Source organism: Jaculus jaculus, chromosome 12 (genome assembly GCF_020740685.1).
Source record: "Jaculus jaculus isolate mJacJac1 chromosome 12, mJacJac1.mat.Y.cur, whole genome shotgun sequence".
Classification (NCBI taxonomy): Eukaryota; Metazoa; Chordata; class Mammalia; order Rodentia; family Dipodidae; genus Jaculus; species Jaculus jaculus.
The window spans coordinates 38,995,756-39,015,052 of record NC_059113.1 but is presented as its reverse complement, the minus strand read 5'-3'; the positions used below and the strand labels follow the sequence as shown (position 1 = coordinate 39,015,052).

At 45.3% G+C, this 19,297-nt stretch overlaps 1 protein-coding gene across 1 annotated transcript; it reads right to left on the bottom strand.

Moving 5' to 3' along the window:
* Positions 1 to 272: 272 nt before the first annotated feature.
* Pirt (phosphoinositide interacting regulator of transient receptor potential channels) lies at positions 273 to 18,452 on the bottom strand. Its single transcript, XM_045131647.1, has 2 exons — positions 18,418 to 18,452; positions 273 to 2,343 (listed from the first exon to the last, which is right to left on the bottom strand). Exon 2 carries the CDS (start codon positions 2,321 to 2,323, stop codon positions 1,910 to 1,912), a length of 414 nt encoding a protein of 137 aa, XP_044987582.1. The 5' UTR covers positions 2,324 to 2,343; positions 18,418 to 18,452; the 3' UTR covers positions 273 to 1,909.
* Positions 18,453 to 19,297: the final 845 nt, after the last annotated feature.

Genomic DNA, 19,297 nt, shown 5'->3' with positions numbered 1-19,297 from the left:
CAAAACGCAGCAGGAACAAGAATGGATTTTAATGCTGCCTTATGGAACCCTTGTGAAGTATTGAGATGCCTTGGAGGCCTATTGGAGGGAGGTTGCCATGGTGATCTGGGAGCCTAGAAGGCTGAGGCATAGAGGGAGTCAGCTGGATCTCTCACCCTATCAAGTGCCCACCTCCTATGGTCTCTGCCTTGGCTTGGGACAACTTGGGAACCCTGTTATGAGTACCTTTTCCAATCTTTCACCTAATAGGTCTGTTGGTTGCTACAGGAAGTTTTAGGTACACTTATCTCATTGCTTCACAAAGTTTTGTAGGCTCACTGTGCTTGGTGGGCCCTCTGGAGACACTCTTCCAGTTGCCAAAGACTGAAGGCCCACACTGTACCCCAGAGAAACTGCATGTAAGGCACTTGGGGAAGCAGGTAGGAAGCAGCCAAGAGAGGGGATAGAATGGGATAATTGGGGCTTGAGAGATGGCCTAGCCATTAAGGCATTTGTCTGTAAAGCCAAAGGATCCCAGTTCGATTCTCCAAGACCCACATAAACCAGATGCACAAGGGGGCACACACATTTGGAGCTCGTGTGCAGTGGCTGGAGGCCCTTGCATGCCCATTTTCTCTCTCTCTCTCTCAAGTAAATAAATAAAATTTTTAAAAAGTAAGGGACGTCTGGAAGCTTAGGTAGGGACGTGGCCATGGAGACTTCTGATGCCCTCTTTTCTCCACAAGCCTCTGCCTATGCAAGGCCGTCCCTGCCTCCTTCCATGCATTTCTTTCAATTTCTTTGCCAACCTTTACCATTGTTCTCAGCTGAGATGATTTCCTGGGACTCCAGGGGTTTCTGTCTTTCTTCAAGTTTGGGTGAGGCACAAACTGAGTTCCTACAATCACCGCAAGAACTCAACATAGAATTTCTTATTGCCAGTTGGCTTGCCTGTCTTTCTTTCTTTGGGAGAGCAGGGGCCAGGGCTAGCTGTTCCTATCCTCGGCCCAGAGCAAGGAACTCGGAAAATGCATAAGTTGCTAGAGAGGGGCTAGCATAGAGAGGTTGAGGTTTTTAAAGTGAACCCCGTGTCTAGAAACCTGCACGTCATTCAGATGTGGCACTGAGGTCTTGATTGAGATGAAAGGAGGGTAGCAGGGACTGAGGCAAGAGCAAGGGAAACAGGATATTGGATCAACATGCATTTGTCCTTGGCCAATTGCCAAGTTGAAGTTAGTCGGTGAGAAGGAAGGGAGAGGGCTGTGGGGAGAGAGTGACACCCCTTAGCCTGACCCATTGTCTCTGGTATAAATACTAGAGAATCAGGAATGAACTTCCTCCGCCAGCTAACATATGGTGGGAATGTTCTTCACTGGACTGTGTTTTCCCCTGCGCCCCTTTCATTGTTCAGTTTTTGGAATGTTTCATGCTTGTGACTTATCTTGACTCTCAAGTCAATGTCTCACTCAGTAAGAGAGCCAAGGCTGTCAAATCCAGTGGGGTAAGAAGTCAGTCTTCCCTCCTTCTCTGAGAAGGACCTCCTTTGGTCTGTTTTGGTTCCAGAGGGTGCACATGCCGAATCCAGCTCAGGCACTCCAGTGAGATTTTTCTTGGAAGCATATCCCACCTCTAAAGAACTTCTCTTCAAGCACTGCATCTGGCAGAGAGAGAACAGGATGGATGATGGCTGGGGGCAGGAATTGAGGATGAGAGCCAGAGGGTTCAGGGACCATCAGCAGCATGAGAGAGACCAGGTATAACTCAGCCAGCCACATTCCAGGTATGTGAGGGTGGAGCCCTGACCTCTGTCCTTCCTGCAGGACCACATGGGGGAGGGGGGTTGTTGCCTGGACTAGTTTTGTGGCACTTCAAGGGAAATGGGACTGTCAGATGGTGGTCAGCAGGGCTTCTTTGCCTGGCCCAGCCACCATCAGCGATTCAGGAGGAAGAATTTTAGGCTCTGGAAGAAACTCGACTTCTGCCTCTGCTTTTGCTTCTTTTTGATGATGGGTACCCACACCAGCCCGCACACCAGAGTCATGAGTCCCAGCGACAGGAAGGCAGGCCCTATCATCTTGAGGACTGCGATGGTCTTTTCATTCAGGTTCATGGCATAGGCCAAGCAGGTGATGGCCACCCCGAAGAGCAGGGTGGCAGTGCCCACTGACATGATGATGATGGGCTTGTGGTATATCTCCCAGTTGCTCCTGGGGGTGGTGGTCCAGACAGACTCACTTCTGGAGCTGATGCACAGCGAGCTGGCAGTCTGGCTGGGCAGCAGGTCCTTGGATTCTGGAGACCTCTCATCCACCTCCAGGACTTTGGGGAGCACCTCCATCGTCATGACTGCTCACGACTGGGCACCTACAAGTGGCAACAGAAAGGAGGGTGAGGTGAACAGAATCCTCACAAAACCTTTCTGTACTCGGCGTTCAACTCTAGCCTGGCTCTCCATGGGGAGGAATCTAGTGTTTGTGTGCTAAAGCCAATGGGAAAACCAGATGAAATCCACGTAAGTATATGAGCTAAGCTGAGATGGTTATTTTTTCTTGGGTGAGATAAATGTTCTATCATTTCATTTTCTTGTGAAACAGGGTTTTGCTATGCAGTCTTGAACTCACAATCTTCCTGCCTCCACCTCCTGAATGTTGGAATTACAGACATGTGCCACCATGCCTCCACTAATATTATGACATTCTAATCAACTGCTTTCAATATATATATATATAATATTATACTTATATTTGTTTATTCATTTATGTGCATGTGTGTGTGTGCACGTGTGCACCACAGTACTTGTGTGGGGGTGAGAGGAGTTAACTATACTCCATCTTCTTTGAGACAGGGTCTTTTGCCACTGCAAATGAGTACCTTTACATGGGTGATGGGGAACTGAACCCAGGACACCAGGCTTTGCAAGCAAACACCTTTAACCATTAAGTCATCTCCCTAGTCCCTCAACTGCTTTTAATATTTAAACGAAAGAACAGTGATGGCATCTTATAAATAAAGACAAGCTGTAGTTTATTGAGTGGCATGATAATTTCAAACTCAATTGCTTTCTAGCTATGTGATCTTGAAAGAGTCATTTAACTTCTCTGTGCTTCAATTTTCTCATCTATAAAATGTGGATTATCTCCTGATTTTGCAAGGTTTCCAAAAGGGTTAAAGGAATGAAGGCATGAAATGCACTGGATCAATGCCTAGCATATTTAGGCTCTCCATACATGGTATCATTTGCCTGTTAGAAGAGTGATGTTTGATACACAGATATATAGATTGTGTGTGTGTGTGTGTGTGTGTGTGTGTGTGTGTGTGTGTGTGTGAGAGAGAGAGAGAGAGAGAGAGAGAGAGAGAGAGAGAGAGAGAAAGTGAGAGATTGACTGACTATGCCAGGCACTGCTCTGAAGTTGTTTTCAATCAAGTTGAAGTCACATAATGCTGTTCATGAATCACTAGTCCTATGTGACAGATTCAAAAGCTAAGGCTCAGAGGTGAGTGAAGAGCTCAGAGTAAGAAATTGCCTGAGCTCAGGTTTTCCCTTGTTTATACCCTACCAGGCTGTTGCTGGCTGAGGAGCTTTGTGCAGTCTGGGATTTCAAGTGCTTTGTTAGCTCAGGATGGGTGGTCCAGGTTCAGGTTCACAGTGTGAACTTCCACCATCTATGCCACCATTCCCACCTCCACGATGAAGACAACACGCAGACTCCACTTCATCATCTAAGCCATCCTTCCCGTCTCCACACTGAAGGCCCCACCTTCTCCATCATCTAAGCCATCCTTCCTGTGTCCACACTGAAGACAGCAGGGCAGACCCCACCTTCTCCCTTGCTTCAGTTTGGATGTTGCTTGAGTGTCCTGCTCCAGGCTTCATATGTTAAAATTTAATCCCTAGGTTGAGATATGGAGAGGGTGGCAATTTAACCCTACTGTGGTGTGTAGGGTGGGCCCTTTGAGAGGTGGTTAGGATTAGGCAGCAGTCATCAGGGTGGAGTCCCAGTGATTGCCTTTATCAGAATAGGAGGTGGGGCCAGACAGACCCACTTGTGTACTTCCTGTCTGAACACATGATGCCATACACCATCTTGAGACTTTGCCAGCAAGAGATCACAAACAGATGCAGTCCTTTGCTCCTTCCAAACTGAACAAAACAAGCTTCTTTTCTGTACAATGTAGCCTGCCTCAGTGATTTCACTATAGTAACTGAAAAGGCACTAACATTATTCTTAGACCTCTTAGAGGCCTAAAGTCTAGGTCAGTGACCACTTCTAATTCCCTTGTAGAGCCATGTACATAACCTCTCAGTCACCTGGGGCTCCCTCATCTTCCAGTCCCCACTCAGAGCTCTTGATGCTCCTCTGCATGAAGCAACTCGGCTGATGAGAAGCACGGCTGGCCAAAACCTTCCTCACCAGACAAGTGTTTGCTTAGATTTCTTTAACATGGGATTAAAACCTTGTTTATTATTATTTACTACTGATAATAATTATTAATCTTTGCATGTGTGTATGCATGTGTTTGAATCCTTATGGCAACCCACCCATCCCATTCCATCACTCTTCCACTTATTTTTTGTTGCTTGAGGCAGGGTCTCATTCTAGTCCAGGCTGACCTGGAACTTACGCTGCTGTTAAGGTGTGTAACATCGTGCCCAGTTTTCGGTCTTGTTTTTGAGCCAGAGTCTCCTTTTTACTGCTTCTCAAACATGTTTGGTCTTGGAAGATTCTTGGGTTTCTGCACCCCTGCGGGACTGGGGTTGTAGGTGAACGTGGCCATGCCCAGCTGTTTTATTTGTGACCTGGAGATTTGATTTAGCAGTCTCAGGCCCTTAACACTGAACTGCTGAGCCATTTCTACAGCCCCAAAGCCTTTTACTTTTTTTTTCTTTCTTTTTTAATACAAAACTGGAAATGCTGTTCAAATGCAAACACCTATGCATCTGCAATAATGTAGTAAGATGGGAATGACCTAGGGAAGGTTCTTTTCTGTGGACAGGTTTTGCTAGGGAGGGAAGGGATGCTGAGAAGGTCCAGAGGTTTTTCCACACACCACTGCCCTGTGAATAGTGCTTTACAACCAGGAAATTCTGCACATCTTTAACTGGACAAGTAAGCCAATGAACACCTTCCTGTCTTCTTTCTTCCCTCCTGAACCTTCCACTGGTCGCTATGACAAATTCAGCCCTTAAACCCACTGGGCAGGCTGACTTCTTTCAAGCAGAAGCCTGGATGGGGCCTCATCTATGACAAACTCAGGCCCTGCTCAGATCTGCATTCACATTTATGCCTGGGCAGGAATGGGATTCCATTGATTTCTTTCTGCAGCACCATGATTACTTGGGAACAATGAGTTCCCCCTTCCCTAACCCAAATAGGATGCTGGCTAGACCATGCATCAGACCCAACTACAAAAGAAGTACGGCATTTAGTTTGGAAAACTATCCCTGAAATTAAAGATAGTTTGGGGTGAAGGAGAGCTGCCTGATGGCTCCACATCTGGAAGCCCTGGAATCTTTCACTCCTTAACCTGGGCATTTCTCCTTCCCCGAGTGTTTTTTTCCTTCCATGCTTTCCCCGGTGTCAGTTCAATGGATCTCTTCTACCTCCTCCATGCCATTAGGCCCCACCTCCTATTCTGATAAAGGCAATCACAGGGGCTCCACCCTAATGACTGGTATCTCAGCTAAGACCTGAGCTGATCACTGACTGACTGCTTTCCTGTATCTCAAAGCACAGCCCTTAAGATCCTTCCCCATTGATGGAAGGAAGCAGATATTCATATTCAGTTACCCTTTGTGGAAAGAGGACATTTGGGATGGATGTATATGTATTTGTATATGTATATGTATACATACATGTATATGTATATGAATATGTATATGTATATGTATATATTCACTCAGTGCTGTTGTAACCATCAATACACAGGTGCTTGCTTCCTTTGGGAACCTGTGGCATATTTTCATAAGCTAAGCCATCATTAAAAAACAGCTTTCTTTCCTGTGAACTGGTGGAGGGGATAGGGAAGGGGAATACAGCATGTTGGGAAACCTTGGGGTGCGAATTGTAACCTGAATGTAGGTGATGGCATTTTGATGGGCTAGGGGTCCTGGGTTACATAAAAGGAAAGAGTGGACTGAGCACCAGCATCCATCTCTCACTATTTCCTGACTGTGGATGCACTGTAACCAGCTGTATCATGTTCCTGGCCTGACTTGATGGACAGTAACCTCCAACTGTAACCTGAAATAGACCCTTTCTTTCTTAAATTCCTTTTGTCAGATATGTTGTTGCAGCAAGAAGAAAGGTCATGGATATAGCCACCATTAGGAGAAATGACTCCTGGCTTCTGAGAAGGGGAGGCAATAAGCCTGGGCTTACTGGAGGCACCTCGTGTCTTCTATCCCTCCTCTTCGGCCCTGTAAGCTTAGCGTTATTTTGAAAAGGCAGAAATTGAGGCCCAGCGAAGCCAACCCCTCCACCTCACCTTACCCCAGGCTAGCTTTACAGCTACTGTGTTGGGTATTGTCAGATCAAGGTCTTAGGGTACAAAGCTCTTTGTACTACACTATGGTTGGTCTGATGGGCCCTGACAATGAAGAATAGGAAATAGAAATTGGCTAGGCAGTTGAGGGTAACACATCCTAAAAAGTAAGAAGTTTATTTATTTATTTATTTTTTGATTAAAAGATAAAAATATCTTTGAGCTTGTAAGGGGCATATCTCTTTTTCCCTAAGGGGTTCTCCTTATCTCAAAACCAGCCATAAGTTAGAAGCTTGAAAGGCACCTAGACACTGGCTTGGGAACTGGACTGACCAGCTATCTCCTGTCCAATAAAGCCCCATCTAGTAAATTCCTATAAGAAACCCCGATTAGTGACACCATGTAGATTACTCACTCATCATCCCTCTTGCTATACATGGTCTCTTCCTTCTTTCCTTCTCTTAAGCTCTATAATGAAATCTTTGGAAACCTCATCCTTTATAGCCTGTGGACTTCATTCTTCAAAATCACAAGACAAGAATCTGGAGGCCACTGACTCAATGGAAGTTTGGTGTGACTGTGAGTGTCTAACACCCATGAGTTAAAGTCTAATCCAGATCTGAGAATGGCTCTTGTCCTTCTGAGAGACACCTCAAATTCCCTTCTCACTGGGTGCTCTTCAATTCTAAGGATCTGATATTTTTCATTTTGGTGCCTTATCTTTTCCTGATGTAACTTTCACTGAATACAGGAGGATTTAAATTCACCATTTCCTAACCTCTGGCTCATCATACATGTGGGAAATAGTAGTTCTGTTGTCAGTGTTTTGTTTCATTTCACAAGTATTCAACTGAAATCACTTTCATTTTGAGATTAGGACTTTTCCACATTTTGCTGACGTTTGATTATTCATTGCCTTCTGAGATGCCCAGGATGGAAGACGATCTCTGATTTTGTGAGAAGTATGTAGTAAGAAAACATTGGTGATTCTATGTAGATTACCTATCACCTGTCATCTACTTATCTATCATCTATCTCTATCATGCTATCTCCCATCAATCAGTTCATTTACTATCTGTTCAGCATCTATCTCTGCATGTATCCATCATGTATCATTTATCTACCATCAGTTTATGCATGTGTGTATGTGTGTAACAATTATCTGGACTGAAATGGTCCATATTTTGTCAAAGAATGGGAGCTTCATTTGAGATGAGTTATTTGCGGGGAGAGGTAGATCCTGGGAAGTGAAGGGGCAGGACAGATGCAATTTTGGGCAGGTGCCAAAGGAGTCTTTTTGGACAAGGATGAGAATTATGCCTTTTCCTTTCCATTCCCTGATATCATCTCTCTCTGATTGTGACAAGCTGCAGACAGGAGCAAGGACAGACAGAAGGGAGGGGCAGGGCAGGGCTGCTGATGGCACACAGTGCTGGCAAGAGTTGGGCTTAATCTTTCACAGTTACTAGGAAGTCTCTGAGAAAACAGAAACCGAGGTCTCTGGCACCAGCACAGCCCTTGTTTAAATCCAGCCTGCAACTTATAAATTGTGGGACCTACCTTGGGCAGGTACTTGAGCCTCCAGAGTGTTAGTAACCTTGCATATAAAAGGAATAATAATGCATTGACCTCATGTGCTTGCTGTAAATGTCAAATTTCAAAAATAACAACAACAACAAAAAGAACTACCATCCTGTTCAGCATGCTATAGTGTTCAAGGAATATCCTTGGCTGCTATTATGATCATTTTTCATTCTGGGTCCCTGCTTTTTCATCTGTGAAATGAAAGCATTGGGTTAGGCAACCTCTGAAGTTATTTTTGATTGGCCTATACATAGTGAATCAACTTAAATTCTGAAAGTTCAGGTTTCCATAAAATTACCAATTTAGGGGGCTGTGTGAGTTTTACAACATTTTTTTAAAGTTTCAGTAATATTCTGTCCTTTCCTTTCCCTCCTTTATGCCAGGGTTTCTGAGTAGCAATTCTGTTAGCACTTTGGGCTGGGGATGCCATATTTATGGGATGTTTAGCATCATCTTTGGTTTCTACCTATGTGATGCCAGCAGCAGCCCCACCTCACTCATGACAATTTAAGAATAGCCCTTGGGGAAGGACTACATGACCCTGAGGGAGAAGCACTGTTCCATGCCAGCCCTTTCTCCCTCAGCTAGCAAACCGGAGGGGTGCTTCCTGCTCTGCGGCCACAGCGCCTGGCCCACAGCCTGGCATATTTCGTAGGTCTTCAGAGGCCTTGGCTCTGATGACTCAGCTCTGAATGGGGACAAGATGGTCAGTGAAATACTCTCCTATTGAAATACTGGGATTTGGTTTTTGTGTGTCTCAGGGGACATTTGCCTTACTGCAGTGCATTGAACCGTTCTCTTCAAAAGTCAGGTCTACCCAGAACCACAGGAAGGGACCTTATTTGGAACAGAGCCATTGCAGAAAGAATTACGGTAAGGATGTGGAGACAAATCATCCTGAGCTGGGATGGGATTTGGGTCCAGCTATTGGTGTCCTTATAAGTGCAAGGAGAAGGAACTTTAATACCCAGAGGGGAGGGTTATGCAGAGGAGAGGTGGAGAGGGAAGTAGTGCTTCTATAAGCTGAGGAGAAACAGGCTTGCAGACACTTTGATCTTGAACTTCTGGCTTGTAGTAATACAAGAGAATACATTTTTGTGGTTTTAAGTCACTAAATTGGTGGTAATTGTTTTATGGCAGCCCTTAAAACATGAATACATTCTGCTTTCTTCTGTGTCCCTGAGGATCCATAGCAGGACAAGGGCGGGACCTGAGAGAGGATTAACTCCATCCAGGGGAGGACTGAGCGTCCTGAACCAACCACAGATTGGACTGATGGTTGCCTTCAGAGCAGCCATTTGAGAATGGCCATGGCCCTCCTCGAGGCAAGTTTATAATACAAGGGAGCTGGTTTAGTGTGGAGACTTAGATATACCACCAGGGATGGCAGGATGTGGGCTGGCTCAATGGAGTGAAGCGGCACTGCTTTGGAACTAGAAACCAGTGATAAGGAACTCCACAAAGGACTCTTCTAAGTAAAAACCAGACACTAAGAGTCCATGCCATGTGATACCATTTACAGAACATTCACAAACAAGTAAACTGATCTATGTTAGGAGAGTGGTTACTTTTGGCTAGTGACTGAAAGGGGAGCTCGATGGAGACTTTGTGGTGCTGTCAGTCCAAGATGGTTGCTGGCTCCAGGGTGTGTAATAGTGGAGAGTGGAGGCACACGTTTTGTGGCAGGACCACACACTCTGTGTCTTCTAGCTGCATAACATATGTGTGTGTGTGTGTGTGTGTGTGTGTGTGTGTGTGTATGTGAAAGACAGAGAGACAGAGAGAGAGAGAAAGAGAGAGAGAGAGAGAGAGACAGAGAGACAGAGAGAGACAGAAAGCACACATGGGTGTGCCAGGGATCTCTTACTACTTTGTGTGTCTGGATTTATGTGGGTGGGAATTGAACCCAGGCTTTCAGGCTTTGCAAGCAAGTGCCTTTAATTCCAGAGCCATCTGTCTAGTCTCATAAAATATTTAAACCAAGAAAATCACAAGCTATAGCTAAATGTAATCCTTTCTTTAGATTCTGATCAAAACCAACTAATTGTAGAAAGAAGTTTAGAATAATGAGGGAAGTTTGAACATGGCTGGAGTCTGCCTCAGTGTGAATCATGGTCACTTTCCTTCCTGGCTTCCCTACTAATAGGCCTGTTCTTAGAGACAGGTGGCCTCTGACCTCTAGTTAGCATGGCTTTGCCATAATTCCTGGGCTTCAAGGCCAAATCAATTGATATGTTCTCAGTGCTGAGAGAATGAGAAGGGAAACTCCCTTAAAGGAATAGACACAGCAAGTGGTGGCCTGTCTTGTGTTTTGGTGCATTATCATATTGCACTAAAGTTTTAACTCATTCATTTAATTGAGCATGTTTAAAATTGCTGATTGGCACATAATAGTTGGACATATTTATGTGTCACAGTGTGATGTTTTGATCTGTGTATGTAGCTGGCATTCTGCATACACAAATCCAACCAAACCTGGAACAAAATATTTGAGAAAGCATTTCCTACATACTGAACATGGTCAGGCTTTTCCATTGTCATTATTTCCTAACAATTATCAGATCACTATTTATAGAGAATTTGTAACTCTGCAATTTATAACTCTGAAGTAAGGCTAAGCACAGAGCACTGCAGAAGCCCTGATATTTCCGTGAGGATGATACTAAGTGTTCAGTATCACAAGTTTATGTCTGGAGCTTGCAGGCAAGTAGGCAAAGACAGACAGACAGACATTCCCATTTGACATAATCTTAATATAATTTCTTTGGTATTATAAGTAGTCTAAAGATGAATTAAAGTAAACAGAAGGATGTGCATTGCTTCTAAGCACCATTCTACATAAGTACCTAGAACACAATCAGATTCTGTTATCCATGAAGGAGGGAGTCCTGGAACCAAATCTCTGATAGGTAAAAATTGAGCAGGACAAGTAACATGCCCATTCTCTTAAACATCTAGTACTTTTTGAAGGCAAGCATGTGGAAATTTAAAAACGCTTATTCTAGCTATTTATTTTTATTATTTTGGTTTGTGGAGATTGGGTCTCATATAGCTGAGGTTGGTCTCAAAACTAGTATGTCATCTCAAGTATAACCTTGCATTCCTGATCCCCTTGTCTCCACCTCCTGACTGCTAGGAGTGCAGCCATGTCCACCATGCCCTGTTGTTCTAGGCATTTTGACAAATGAAAACATTTATTCTGGCCTTTAAGGCAGGAGCACTTGTTGGTTGTAGAGTGAAGGGAATGCTGGAAGATGAGCCTGGAAAAGGAGCTAGGATCCAGAGCCTATGGACAGTGGTTGGCCTGCAGTGGACTCCCTGTTCATGTAAAAGTCAAAAATGTTTTATATATTTTTTTGAATTTTTTTGTTCATTTTTATGTATTTATTTGAGAGTGACAGAGAGAGAAAGAGGCAGCTAGAGAGAGAGAGAAAGAGAATGGGTGCGCCAGGGCTTCCAGCCACTGCAAACGAACTCCAGATGCATGCGCTCCCTTGTGCATCTGGTTAACATGGGTCCTGGGGAATCGAGCCTCAAACCAGGGTCCTCAGGCTTCATAGGCAAGTGCTTAACCACTAAGCCATCTCTCCAGCCCCATGTTTTATATTTTTATTTAATTGTTTTATGTGTGTGTGTGTGTGTGTGTGTATGTAGGACAAAGGAAAACCTCAGGGTGTCCATCCTCACCTACTTTGTTTGACACAGAATCTTAGATTTTGCTGCTGTAAATGTCAGACTAGCTGGCCCCCAAGCTTGAGGATTTTCCTGACTCTGTCTCTTAAGCATACAGATGCGTGCATTATTTGCATAAATTAGGGGGATCCAGACTCCAGTGGTCAGGCTTGTGCAGCAAGTACTTTTAGCCATTAAGCTCTTTCCCCATCCCTGCGTGTTTCATATTTATTTAAGCTAGTTAATTAACTAATTAATTTATGTTGTGGTTCTGGTATTGAACTTAGGCAAATGCACTACTACTGACCTATATTCCTAGCTTACTCTCTCTTTCCTCCCCTTCCTCTCTCTATTTTGAGACAGGGTCTTGCTTGTGATCCACCTGTCTCAGCCTCCTGAGTAGCTGGGATTATAGGTGTGCATCACCAGAATTTTTTTTTTAACTTTTTCGAGGTAGGGTCTCACTCTAGCTCAGGCTTTCCTGGAATTCACTATGTATTCTGAGGGTGGCCTCAACTCATGGTATCCTCCTAATCTCAGCCTCCCCAGTGCTGGGATTAAAGGCGTGCATCACCACGCCCCATTTTTTTTTTTTTTTTTTTGAGGTAGGGACTCACTCTAGCCCAGGCTGACCTGGAATTCACTTTGTTGTCTCAGAGTAGCCTTGAACTTGGGCGATCCTCCTTCCTCTGCCTCCCGAGTTCTGGGATTAAAGGCAGGCACTACCATGCCCAGCCTACCAGAATGTTTTGAAGTAAGAATGTTTTGTCTATTTATTTATGGTTGAAGAAATCACAATAATAATAATATTTTGCAATATATGACAATTGCATAAAAATTTGAATTTTTGTATTCTAAACAAGTCAGGTTTTTTTTTTTTTTGACCCAGCTAAGCTAAGCTCATTTGTTTATGTATTATCTATTGCTGATTTTGCATTTGAATTTCCATTTCAGTGGGATAAGCAGAGTTGTCAGCACCTGCAAAACTGACAATATTCACTATGGGCACCTTTACAGAAAATGTTTAACAATCCCTGACAGAAGACACTGGGGGCTAGGTAGAGTGGTAACAGAAAAAGCAGGGAAGGGTTAGGTAGGAGGAGAAATATGACCTCATTTTCACAGTAGGCGGAACACTCCAGCTGCTTGATGGAGAGTTATAAAGGAGGACAAGGAGTATGGAGGGCATTTGAGAGGCTGTTGTGGTAGCTCAGGTGGGAGATGGGGCAGCCTGGTGTTTGGCTGTAGCCATGGAGATGAGATGAGGTGCATAGACTAGAGGCTTATTAAGCAGGGAGTGGAGATGGCAGGATGTGATGGAAAAGAAGATTGGGCCAATGTGCAGGTCTTGGAAATAAAAATTAGTGTTGATCTGGGTGGTCATAGTTAACAGAGGTAGATGAAATACTGATTAGTGTTGCCAGATAAAATGAAGGACCCTAAGTTGAATTTGAACTGAAGATAAACAGCCAATAGTTTTTTATCTATGTGGTCTTTTATGTTTGATTTATTTTATCCAGTGTGTCTGTGTGACTCAATCATGCTGCTGTGTATTAGATGTTGCAGTGTCCCATTGTGTGATTATGTACCAATTTATCCTTTCTTTTGTTGTGGGCATTTGAGAGCTCTCTGTTTCTCTCTTCCCAGTGTAGATAAACCTACAAATAATTGCATTTCATAAGGAATAAAGGGTGGTCACACCATTTTTACTAGCCCTGGCCTTTTGGATACTTGTGTGGTCTGACAGAATACACACTTAGAGGTCTTAGGCATTGCCTACGGATGTCATAGTTGTGACCAAAGCAATAAGAATTGGTTTTTGAAGGAAGAAGTCCTAGCAATCACTTTGGTAGATGGGAGATTTCTCATCTCTCATCATAAAGGACCCATTCTTTAACCTTAGAAGAACCAAACTCCCAGGGGATGATGATGGTACCACCATCAGCCAATCATAGGACTTACTCCAGCACCAGTATCTGGGTGAAGAGGGTTCATGACTTCCTTGGCCTTGGCCTGGATGTTGGAATCTGGGGTTCTACCCGAGATGCCCAGAACCTCAGTGACCACACTGGGCTCTGAAACTTGGGCCTCATGTCCCAGTTTTAAGGAAGAGTTTATTGATGGCTTAAGGATAGATATGTGGTCAAAAATAGAGCCCCTGGAGCAGGAGAGAGAGAAGAGTAGGAAAAAACATGGAGGATAATTGATTTTCAAAAAAAAATTCATCAAAGGAATTCTGTGAAGAAAAGAGTCATTTCAAATAGTGCTGGAACAACTAGACATTTACATGGAAGACAAAAATGAAACTTATAATAATGAAACTTGACCCCACATACATGATCAACAGAAACTAATGGAAGGTACTGGAGAGATGGCTTGGTGGCGAAAGTCACTTGTATGCAAAGTCTGTGGATCTGGGTTTGATTTCCAAGCTACCCACATAAGTCAGATGTGAAATATGGCATAAGCATCTGGTGTTCATTCATAGGGGCAAAAGGCCCTGACACACACACACCTACACACAAATAAATAAAAATTTAAAAATTAATGGGAAGTGAATTGTGGACCGAAATATGCATGACAAACACTAAACTGTAAGTTTCTGGAGAAAACATAGGAGAATATCTTTGTCCCTGGAGGCAAGCAAAGATTCCTTAGAGAAGAGAAAGAAAAAAAAGCCAATAGGTGAGATTCTATCTACACTGGGGAAAATAATCATAAAATATATAGCTGTAAGTGCTACAACTGATTAGTAAAAGCCAAAAGGCCCAGTTAGAAATGGTTAAATATTAATCAAGCTAATGAGAAGATATGAACAAATAAACACAAAAAAAATCCATGAAAAGTGCTTGACATTGGCATTTTACAGGACAGTTTAAAAAAAAAAAAAACACCAATAACCATCACAAAGTCACTAGAATGCCTCTTTCAAAACCTCTGACTATATCATGTTGGTAACAGCATGGATCAGGTAGAACTCTCCCCCTTCTGTGGGCACCACTAAACAGGATTTCCAATGAAGTTAAGCACACACCTGCTCTTTGACCTAGTTTTTGTACTCCCAAATATTTATCTGTGCAAGGGAATAAAAGCCTATGTCCACAAAAATATTGTTTAAGAATATTTGTAGTTTTATCCAGCATACCAGGGGTGGGGAGAGAGACCACATGTCTACAACAAAAGAAAGGTTCACATTCACACAATTCAGTACACGCACAGCAAGACGGCTGAATCTCAGACGTGCTGGATGAAAGAGACCAGGCATAACAGACCACATGGGGCTGGAGGGATGGCTTAGTGGTTAAGGTGCTTGCCTGCAAAGCCAAAGGACCCAGGTTCAATTCTCCAGAACCCATGTTAGCCAGATGCACAAGGGGGCAAATGCATCTGGAGTTCATTTGCAGTGGCTGGAGGCCCTGGTGCGTACATTCTCGGTCTCTCTCTCTCCCCATCTTTCTCAGTCAAATAAATAAATAAATAAAAATATTTTTTAAAAAGAAACACAGGTACACTATGTTTCCATTTATATGATGTCATGAGGTCAGCTGAGAACTAAGTAAGGTGACAAAACTCAGAACAGTGGGGTAGGGTAGGAAGAAGTCTGGCAGACACTGGAGAGACTCTCTGGGGTGGATGGAAGGAAGTATGCCATCGTGTCATTTCACCCAACCTCTGACATGAAGGGGGATGCTGAGATATTTCAGTGGCTGGGAAAGTTTTAACCATTCCCCCCACCCCTCATTCATATATTCATTCTCTAACCGATGGGTTGGTGCTGAGGATCCGCAAGCTGGTGAGCAACCACGAGATCATAAGAACTGTAAGACAGTAAGGAGTGCATACGTTTTCCCTCAGTAGATTCCCCAGTGTCTGGAACATGCCACTTAGTGGGACGGTGGTTGAAAGTGAACTAAGTGAAATAGCACTCTGAAGATGAGTAGAAACGGGCAGTGCTCACGGCTCTGGAAGTGCGTTCTTCCCTCCGTGTCCTTTGGGGCTAGGCTGCGCCCTCTAGCACTTGGCTGAGGCAGGGGCCTGGTGACCGGTTGCTAAATGGCTAAGTTTGAGAGTCACAGTGAGTAGAGGAAGGAAATGGCTGTGTGTGTGGTTTGCAAATCAGTTTACTTGGTTTGTTTCCTTCCCAGTTTTGGTTGGGGCCAAGGAGGGTTAAATCCTGGGTAGCTTTGCATTGGGAGGAGGCCGCTGGCAGAGCAGCTAGCCAGGTGGTCTGGAAAGGCAGCTGTGAAGGGGAGGTGGAACGCTCATCACCTTCCATGACCTGCCCTTTCTTGGTGTCTCCTCACTACTCACTTCACCAAGATGGGTTGCCCCTTGGGGAACAAAGTCCTTACCAGTCTCCAGGGCCTCTGAGCAGATCTGCTGCTTTTGGAAGAAAGGCAATGCCATTTACCCATCCCTCTTTCATTGGGTGCTTGGGAACTAGCCGGTTTGTCTCACTGAATTCTCCCAACAAGTCACCCCACCATGAATGTGTAATTATCACCACATTTTGCAGATGAGAGACTGAGGATGGTGGAGGTTTGAGTGATCAGGTGAGTAGAGAGATAAGGGTGAAATGTGAACTTGGGAGCCTGTCTGGTTCCAGGATCCAGGTTTAGGTTAATCCTGCCCCTCTGGGAGTTTTGGATTTCTTTTCATATTGAGAGAGGAATGAGTGGTGGGGAGGACTGTTGAACTGCATTACAGATTGTAAATATAACTGTCATGATGGATGTGTGGGTGAGGGGTGAGCAGGCCAAGGGGTTTGGGGGAGTTGAGGTGGTTGAGGCTGAGTGGGGAAGCCTGAGCTGGTTCAAGGGGGGGCGGGCTGCGGCGAAAGTGGCCACAAAGTCACTGCTGCGGTCATCACACGCCTGGAGGATACAGAGCCCTGCACAGGCTTCGTTTGTCTCTTGGAGTATCTCTGAATCCTCATAGCACGGTGAGGGTGTGCCGTTAGCAGCCCTCCGATTTTACAGCTAAGGAAACGGAGACCTCCAGATGTCCGACCTCAAATGCTGCTCTCTTGCATTCTGCACCATGCCTTCTCAAGGTTGAGATCTTTTTCTTGTCTTTTTCTTCACTGCCTTACTTCCTGGAGGCCCAGCACCTCCATGGATGTCCATTCTTTGCTTTGTTATTCACTCCCCAGCCCTTCCCTGGCACTGCCCTTCTTTGGATGTATTAAAACATGGTCAATTTGAGTTGGCTATGAGATTTAGTACATGTAATGACAAAATGTCTAGTTGCATTTGATTTGAGATCAACAATTGATACTTCTTGTTAAGTATAAGAGTGATCCAATATTGCACGAGACATCTGTCTGTATACTAAAATGTGCATTCGCTGCTTATTAGAGACTCTAATTGAATCAGCTGTCCTGAACACAACATGCTTAGCCCCCATCATATTATTAGCATCCTTTCTGTGCTCCTGTGCTCAGGCCTGGAGTTATCTGGCTCTTCCCCATTCTCCTTCCCAGGCCTCTCCATGCAGAGAGTTCAGATAGGACCTGGGCTATTCTGGGAATTGTAAGGAACTGGCTGACATGGAGGACAGAAGAGGCACAAATGACCTCACAGTGGGGAGGCTGGCCCAGCCCGCAGAGGGCGAGAACAGAAGACAGACGGCGTTGTTTGAGTAGTGGAATTGCAAACTTTTTATTCCTGAGGGAGACCCAGCCCGGGTGAGGATTCGAGGTCTTCCCCTCAACCACTGAAGTCCCACTCTCACCCCCAGGGTCTTTATCTGTTCTTGCTTTCCTCACTTCACTACCCACCCCAGGGTGTTCTCTGGGTGACCGTCCACTTCTCTGATAAGGTGAGTGGGGCCCTGTGCCTGGGCTGATAAAGTAGTCTACACAGTTTGGAATATGCTAGCTACCACTGTCAACCCAGACCACGGACAGCCACCATCTGTCCCTAGCTCACAGCACTCCTAGGAAGGGAACATTCTTCCCTAAGGTCATCATTCTCTGGAGGGTGCTACTCATATCCCCTTTCAGGCCACACAACCAACATGTGGACCCTGTACAGTGACAGGGTGGAAAAAGAGCTTAGGGTTACTGTGTGTGACTATGTCTGACTTACTGAAAGGCGGGTCCCTATGGCCCCTGTCTCTCTGATCAAGCGGATGTTTTTGTTTTCTCATGTGCTCTGTCATATGCCTTGCTTTCTGAGGTGAAGATAGCAAGACAGAACATTCACTCTATATTGTCTTCCTGGCATCTGCCTGAGATGCTGGCCACACCTGCAGGAAGGAGGGATGGACCTGCCGCTGCTGAGGTTGGACGTGGAATGTCCAGGAGACAGGCAAGGTTTCCTGGGTCTGTGAATGGCCTCTTTGCTCCTCTATCCACCTAGTTTTGGATGGAGGGTGCTTTCCCACTCCTTCCTTCTAATGGCTTCCAAGAGCGGAAGACTTGACATCTTTCATGTGGAGTACAGAAGGGCCGCTTTCGTCACACACAGTCCCTTCTCCCATAGGCATAGCAAAGAGCAACCCCCTCCTAATACACACACACTGCTGCCTTTCCCAGGCAGTCCCTCCAGCCTGCTTGCAGCTGGCTTCACCCCGCCCAGGCACTCTCACTTGCCTTCCAACTCCAGTTCAGAGACTCAACATGCCCAGTAAACTTCATACCAGTTCCTTCCTGGGAGATAGAAGGAAGGGCAGAGGGGATGGTCCTTCTTTACTTACTGTACCCGATGTCCCAGGGGAGGATGGGGGTCCTGAGACTCAGCTGGTGCTCAAGCAGGGAGGAAGACAGCAATGAGTTTCGGCTCAAGTCCTTCATTCCAGCTGGAGAAAGCCACCCTGGCTACATCCAGAGCCTCCAGCGCTGTGAATCCCAGCCACTGAGCAGGCTCAGGCAGGGATGAGCTCACCAGGATGTGGCCTAATGGGTTAACTCTTTGCAAGCTGCTGGCACAGGCACTTGAGTGTGGCTTTCTCAGCTCTGCTCAGCCACTATTAGAGACGAATCTTGTGAAAAATTCATGAAGCTCTTCCGCACTGTGCCCTGGAGTTTGGCAGGTCGTGGCTAGGCAGGGTGGCTCCTGACTCCGGCTCAGCGCTCAGGAGGCACCGGCGGTTCTGGGTTTGAGGAGGTGTTCCACGGTGCTTGGTGGTGGGTCACACCTCATGCCTGGCTCAGTGGTTCTGAGGCTGAGCTCATGGCAAGGTTTGATAGTGAGATCTGGGACTCCATCTGTTTTAGGTTATTGGAGGGGCACGCACAGACATGGGGGGCAGCCTTAGTGACAAGATGGCAGGAATACCTCTGGAAGCTTTGCAGTGCCCATGGCGGGCATGCTACATTGCAAAATGCCTGGAGTACACACCCGAGTATCTGTGAGAGGGGGTAATGCAGCCCCTCCTTGCTTCTCCCATCTTTCCCAAGGGTGGCCTTATGGCTTGGTGTGAGATGCCAGCTGTAATGGGATGAGAAGCAATGAAAGTTTTGCAAATGGAAGAAAGGCTTCCACAGTATAAGCCTCCACTTGTGCTCGGGGAAGCTTGTGTGAGTGGTTGGGTTGTCAGTCTTCAAGATGTCCGTGGACGCAATGAGGCTAACAAA

Excerpts from the sequence above, each read along its gene's own strand:
- Pirt (XM_045131647.1), bottom strand. The coding sequence starts at position 2,323 with ATGACGATGGAGGTGCTCCCCAAAGTCCTGGAGGTGGATGAGAGGTCT.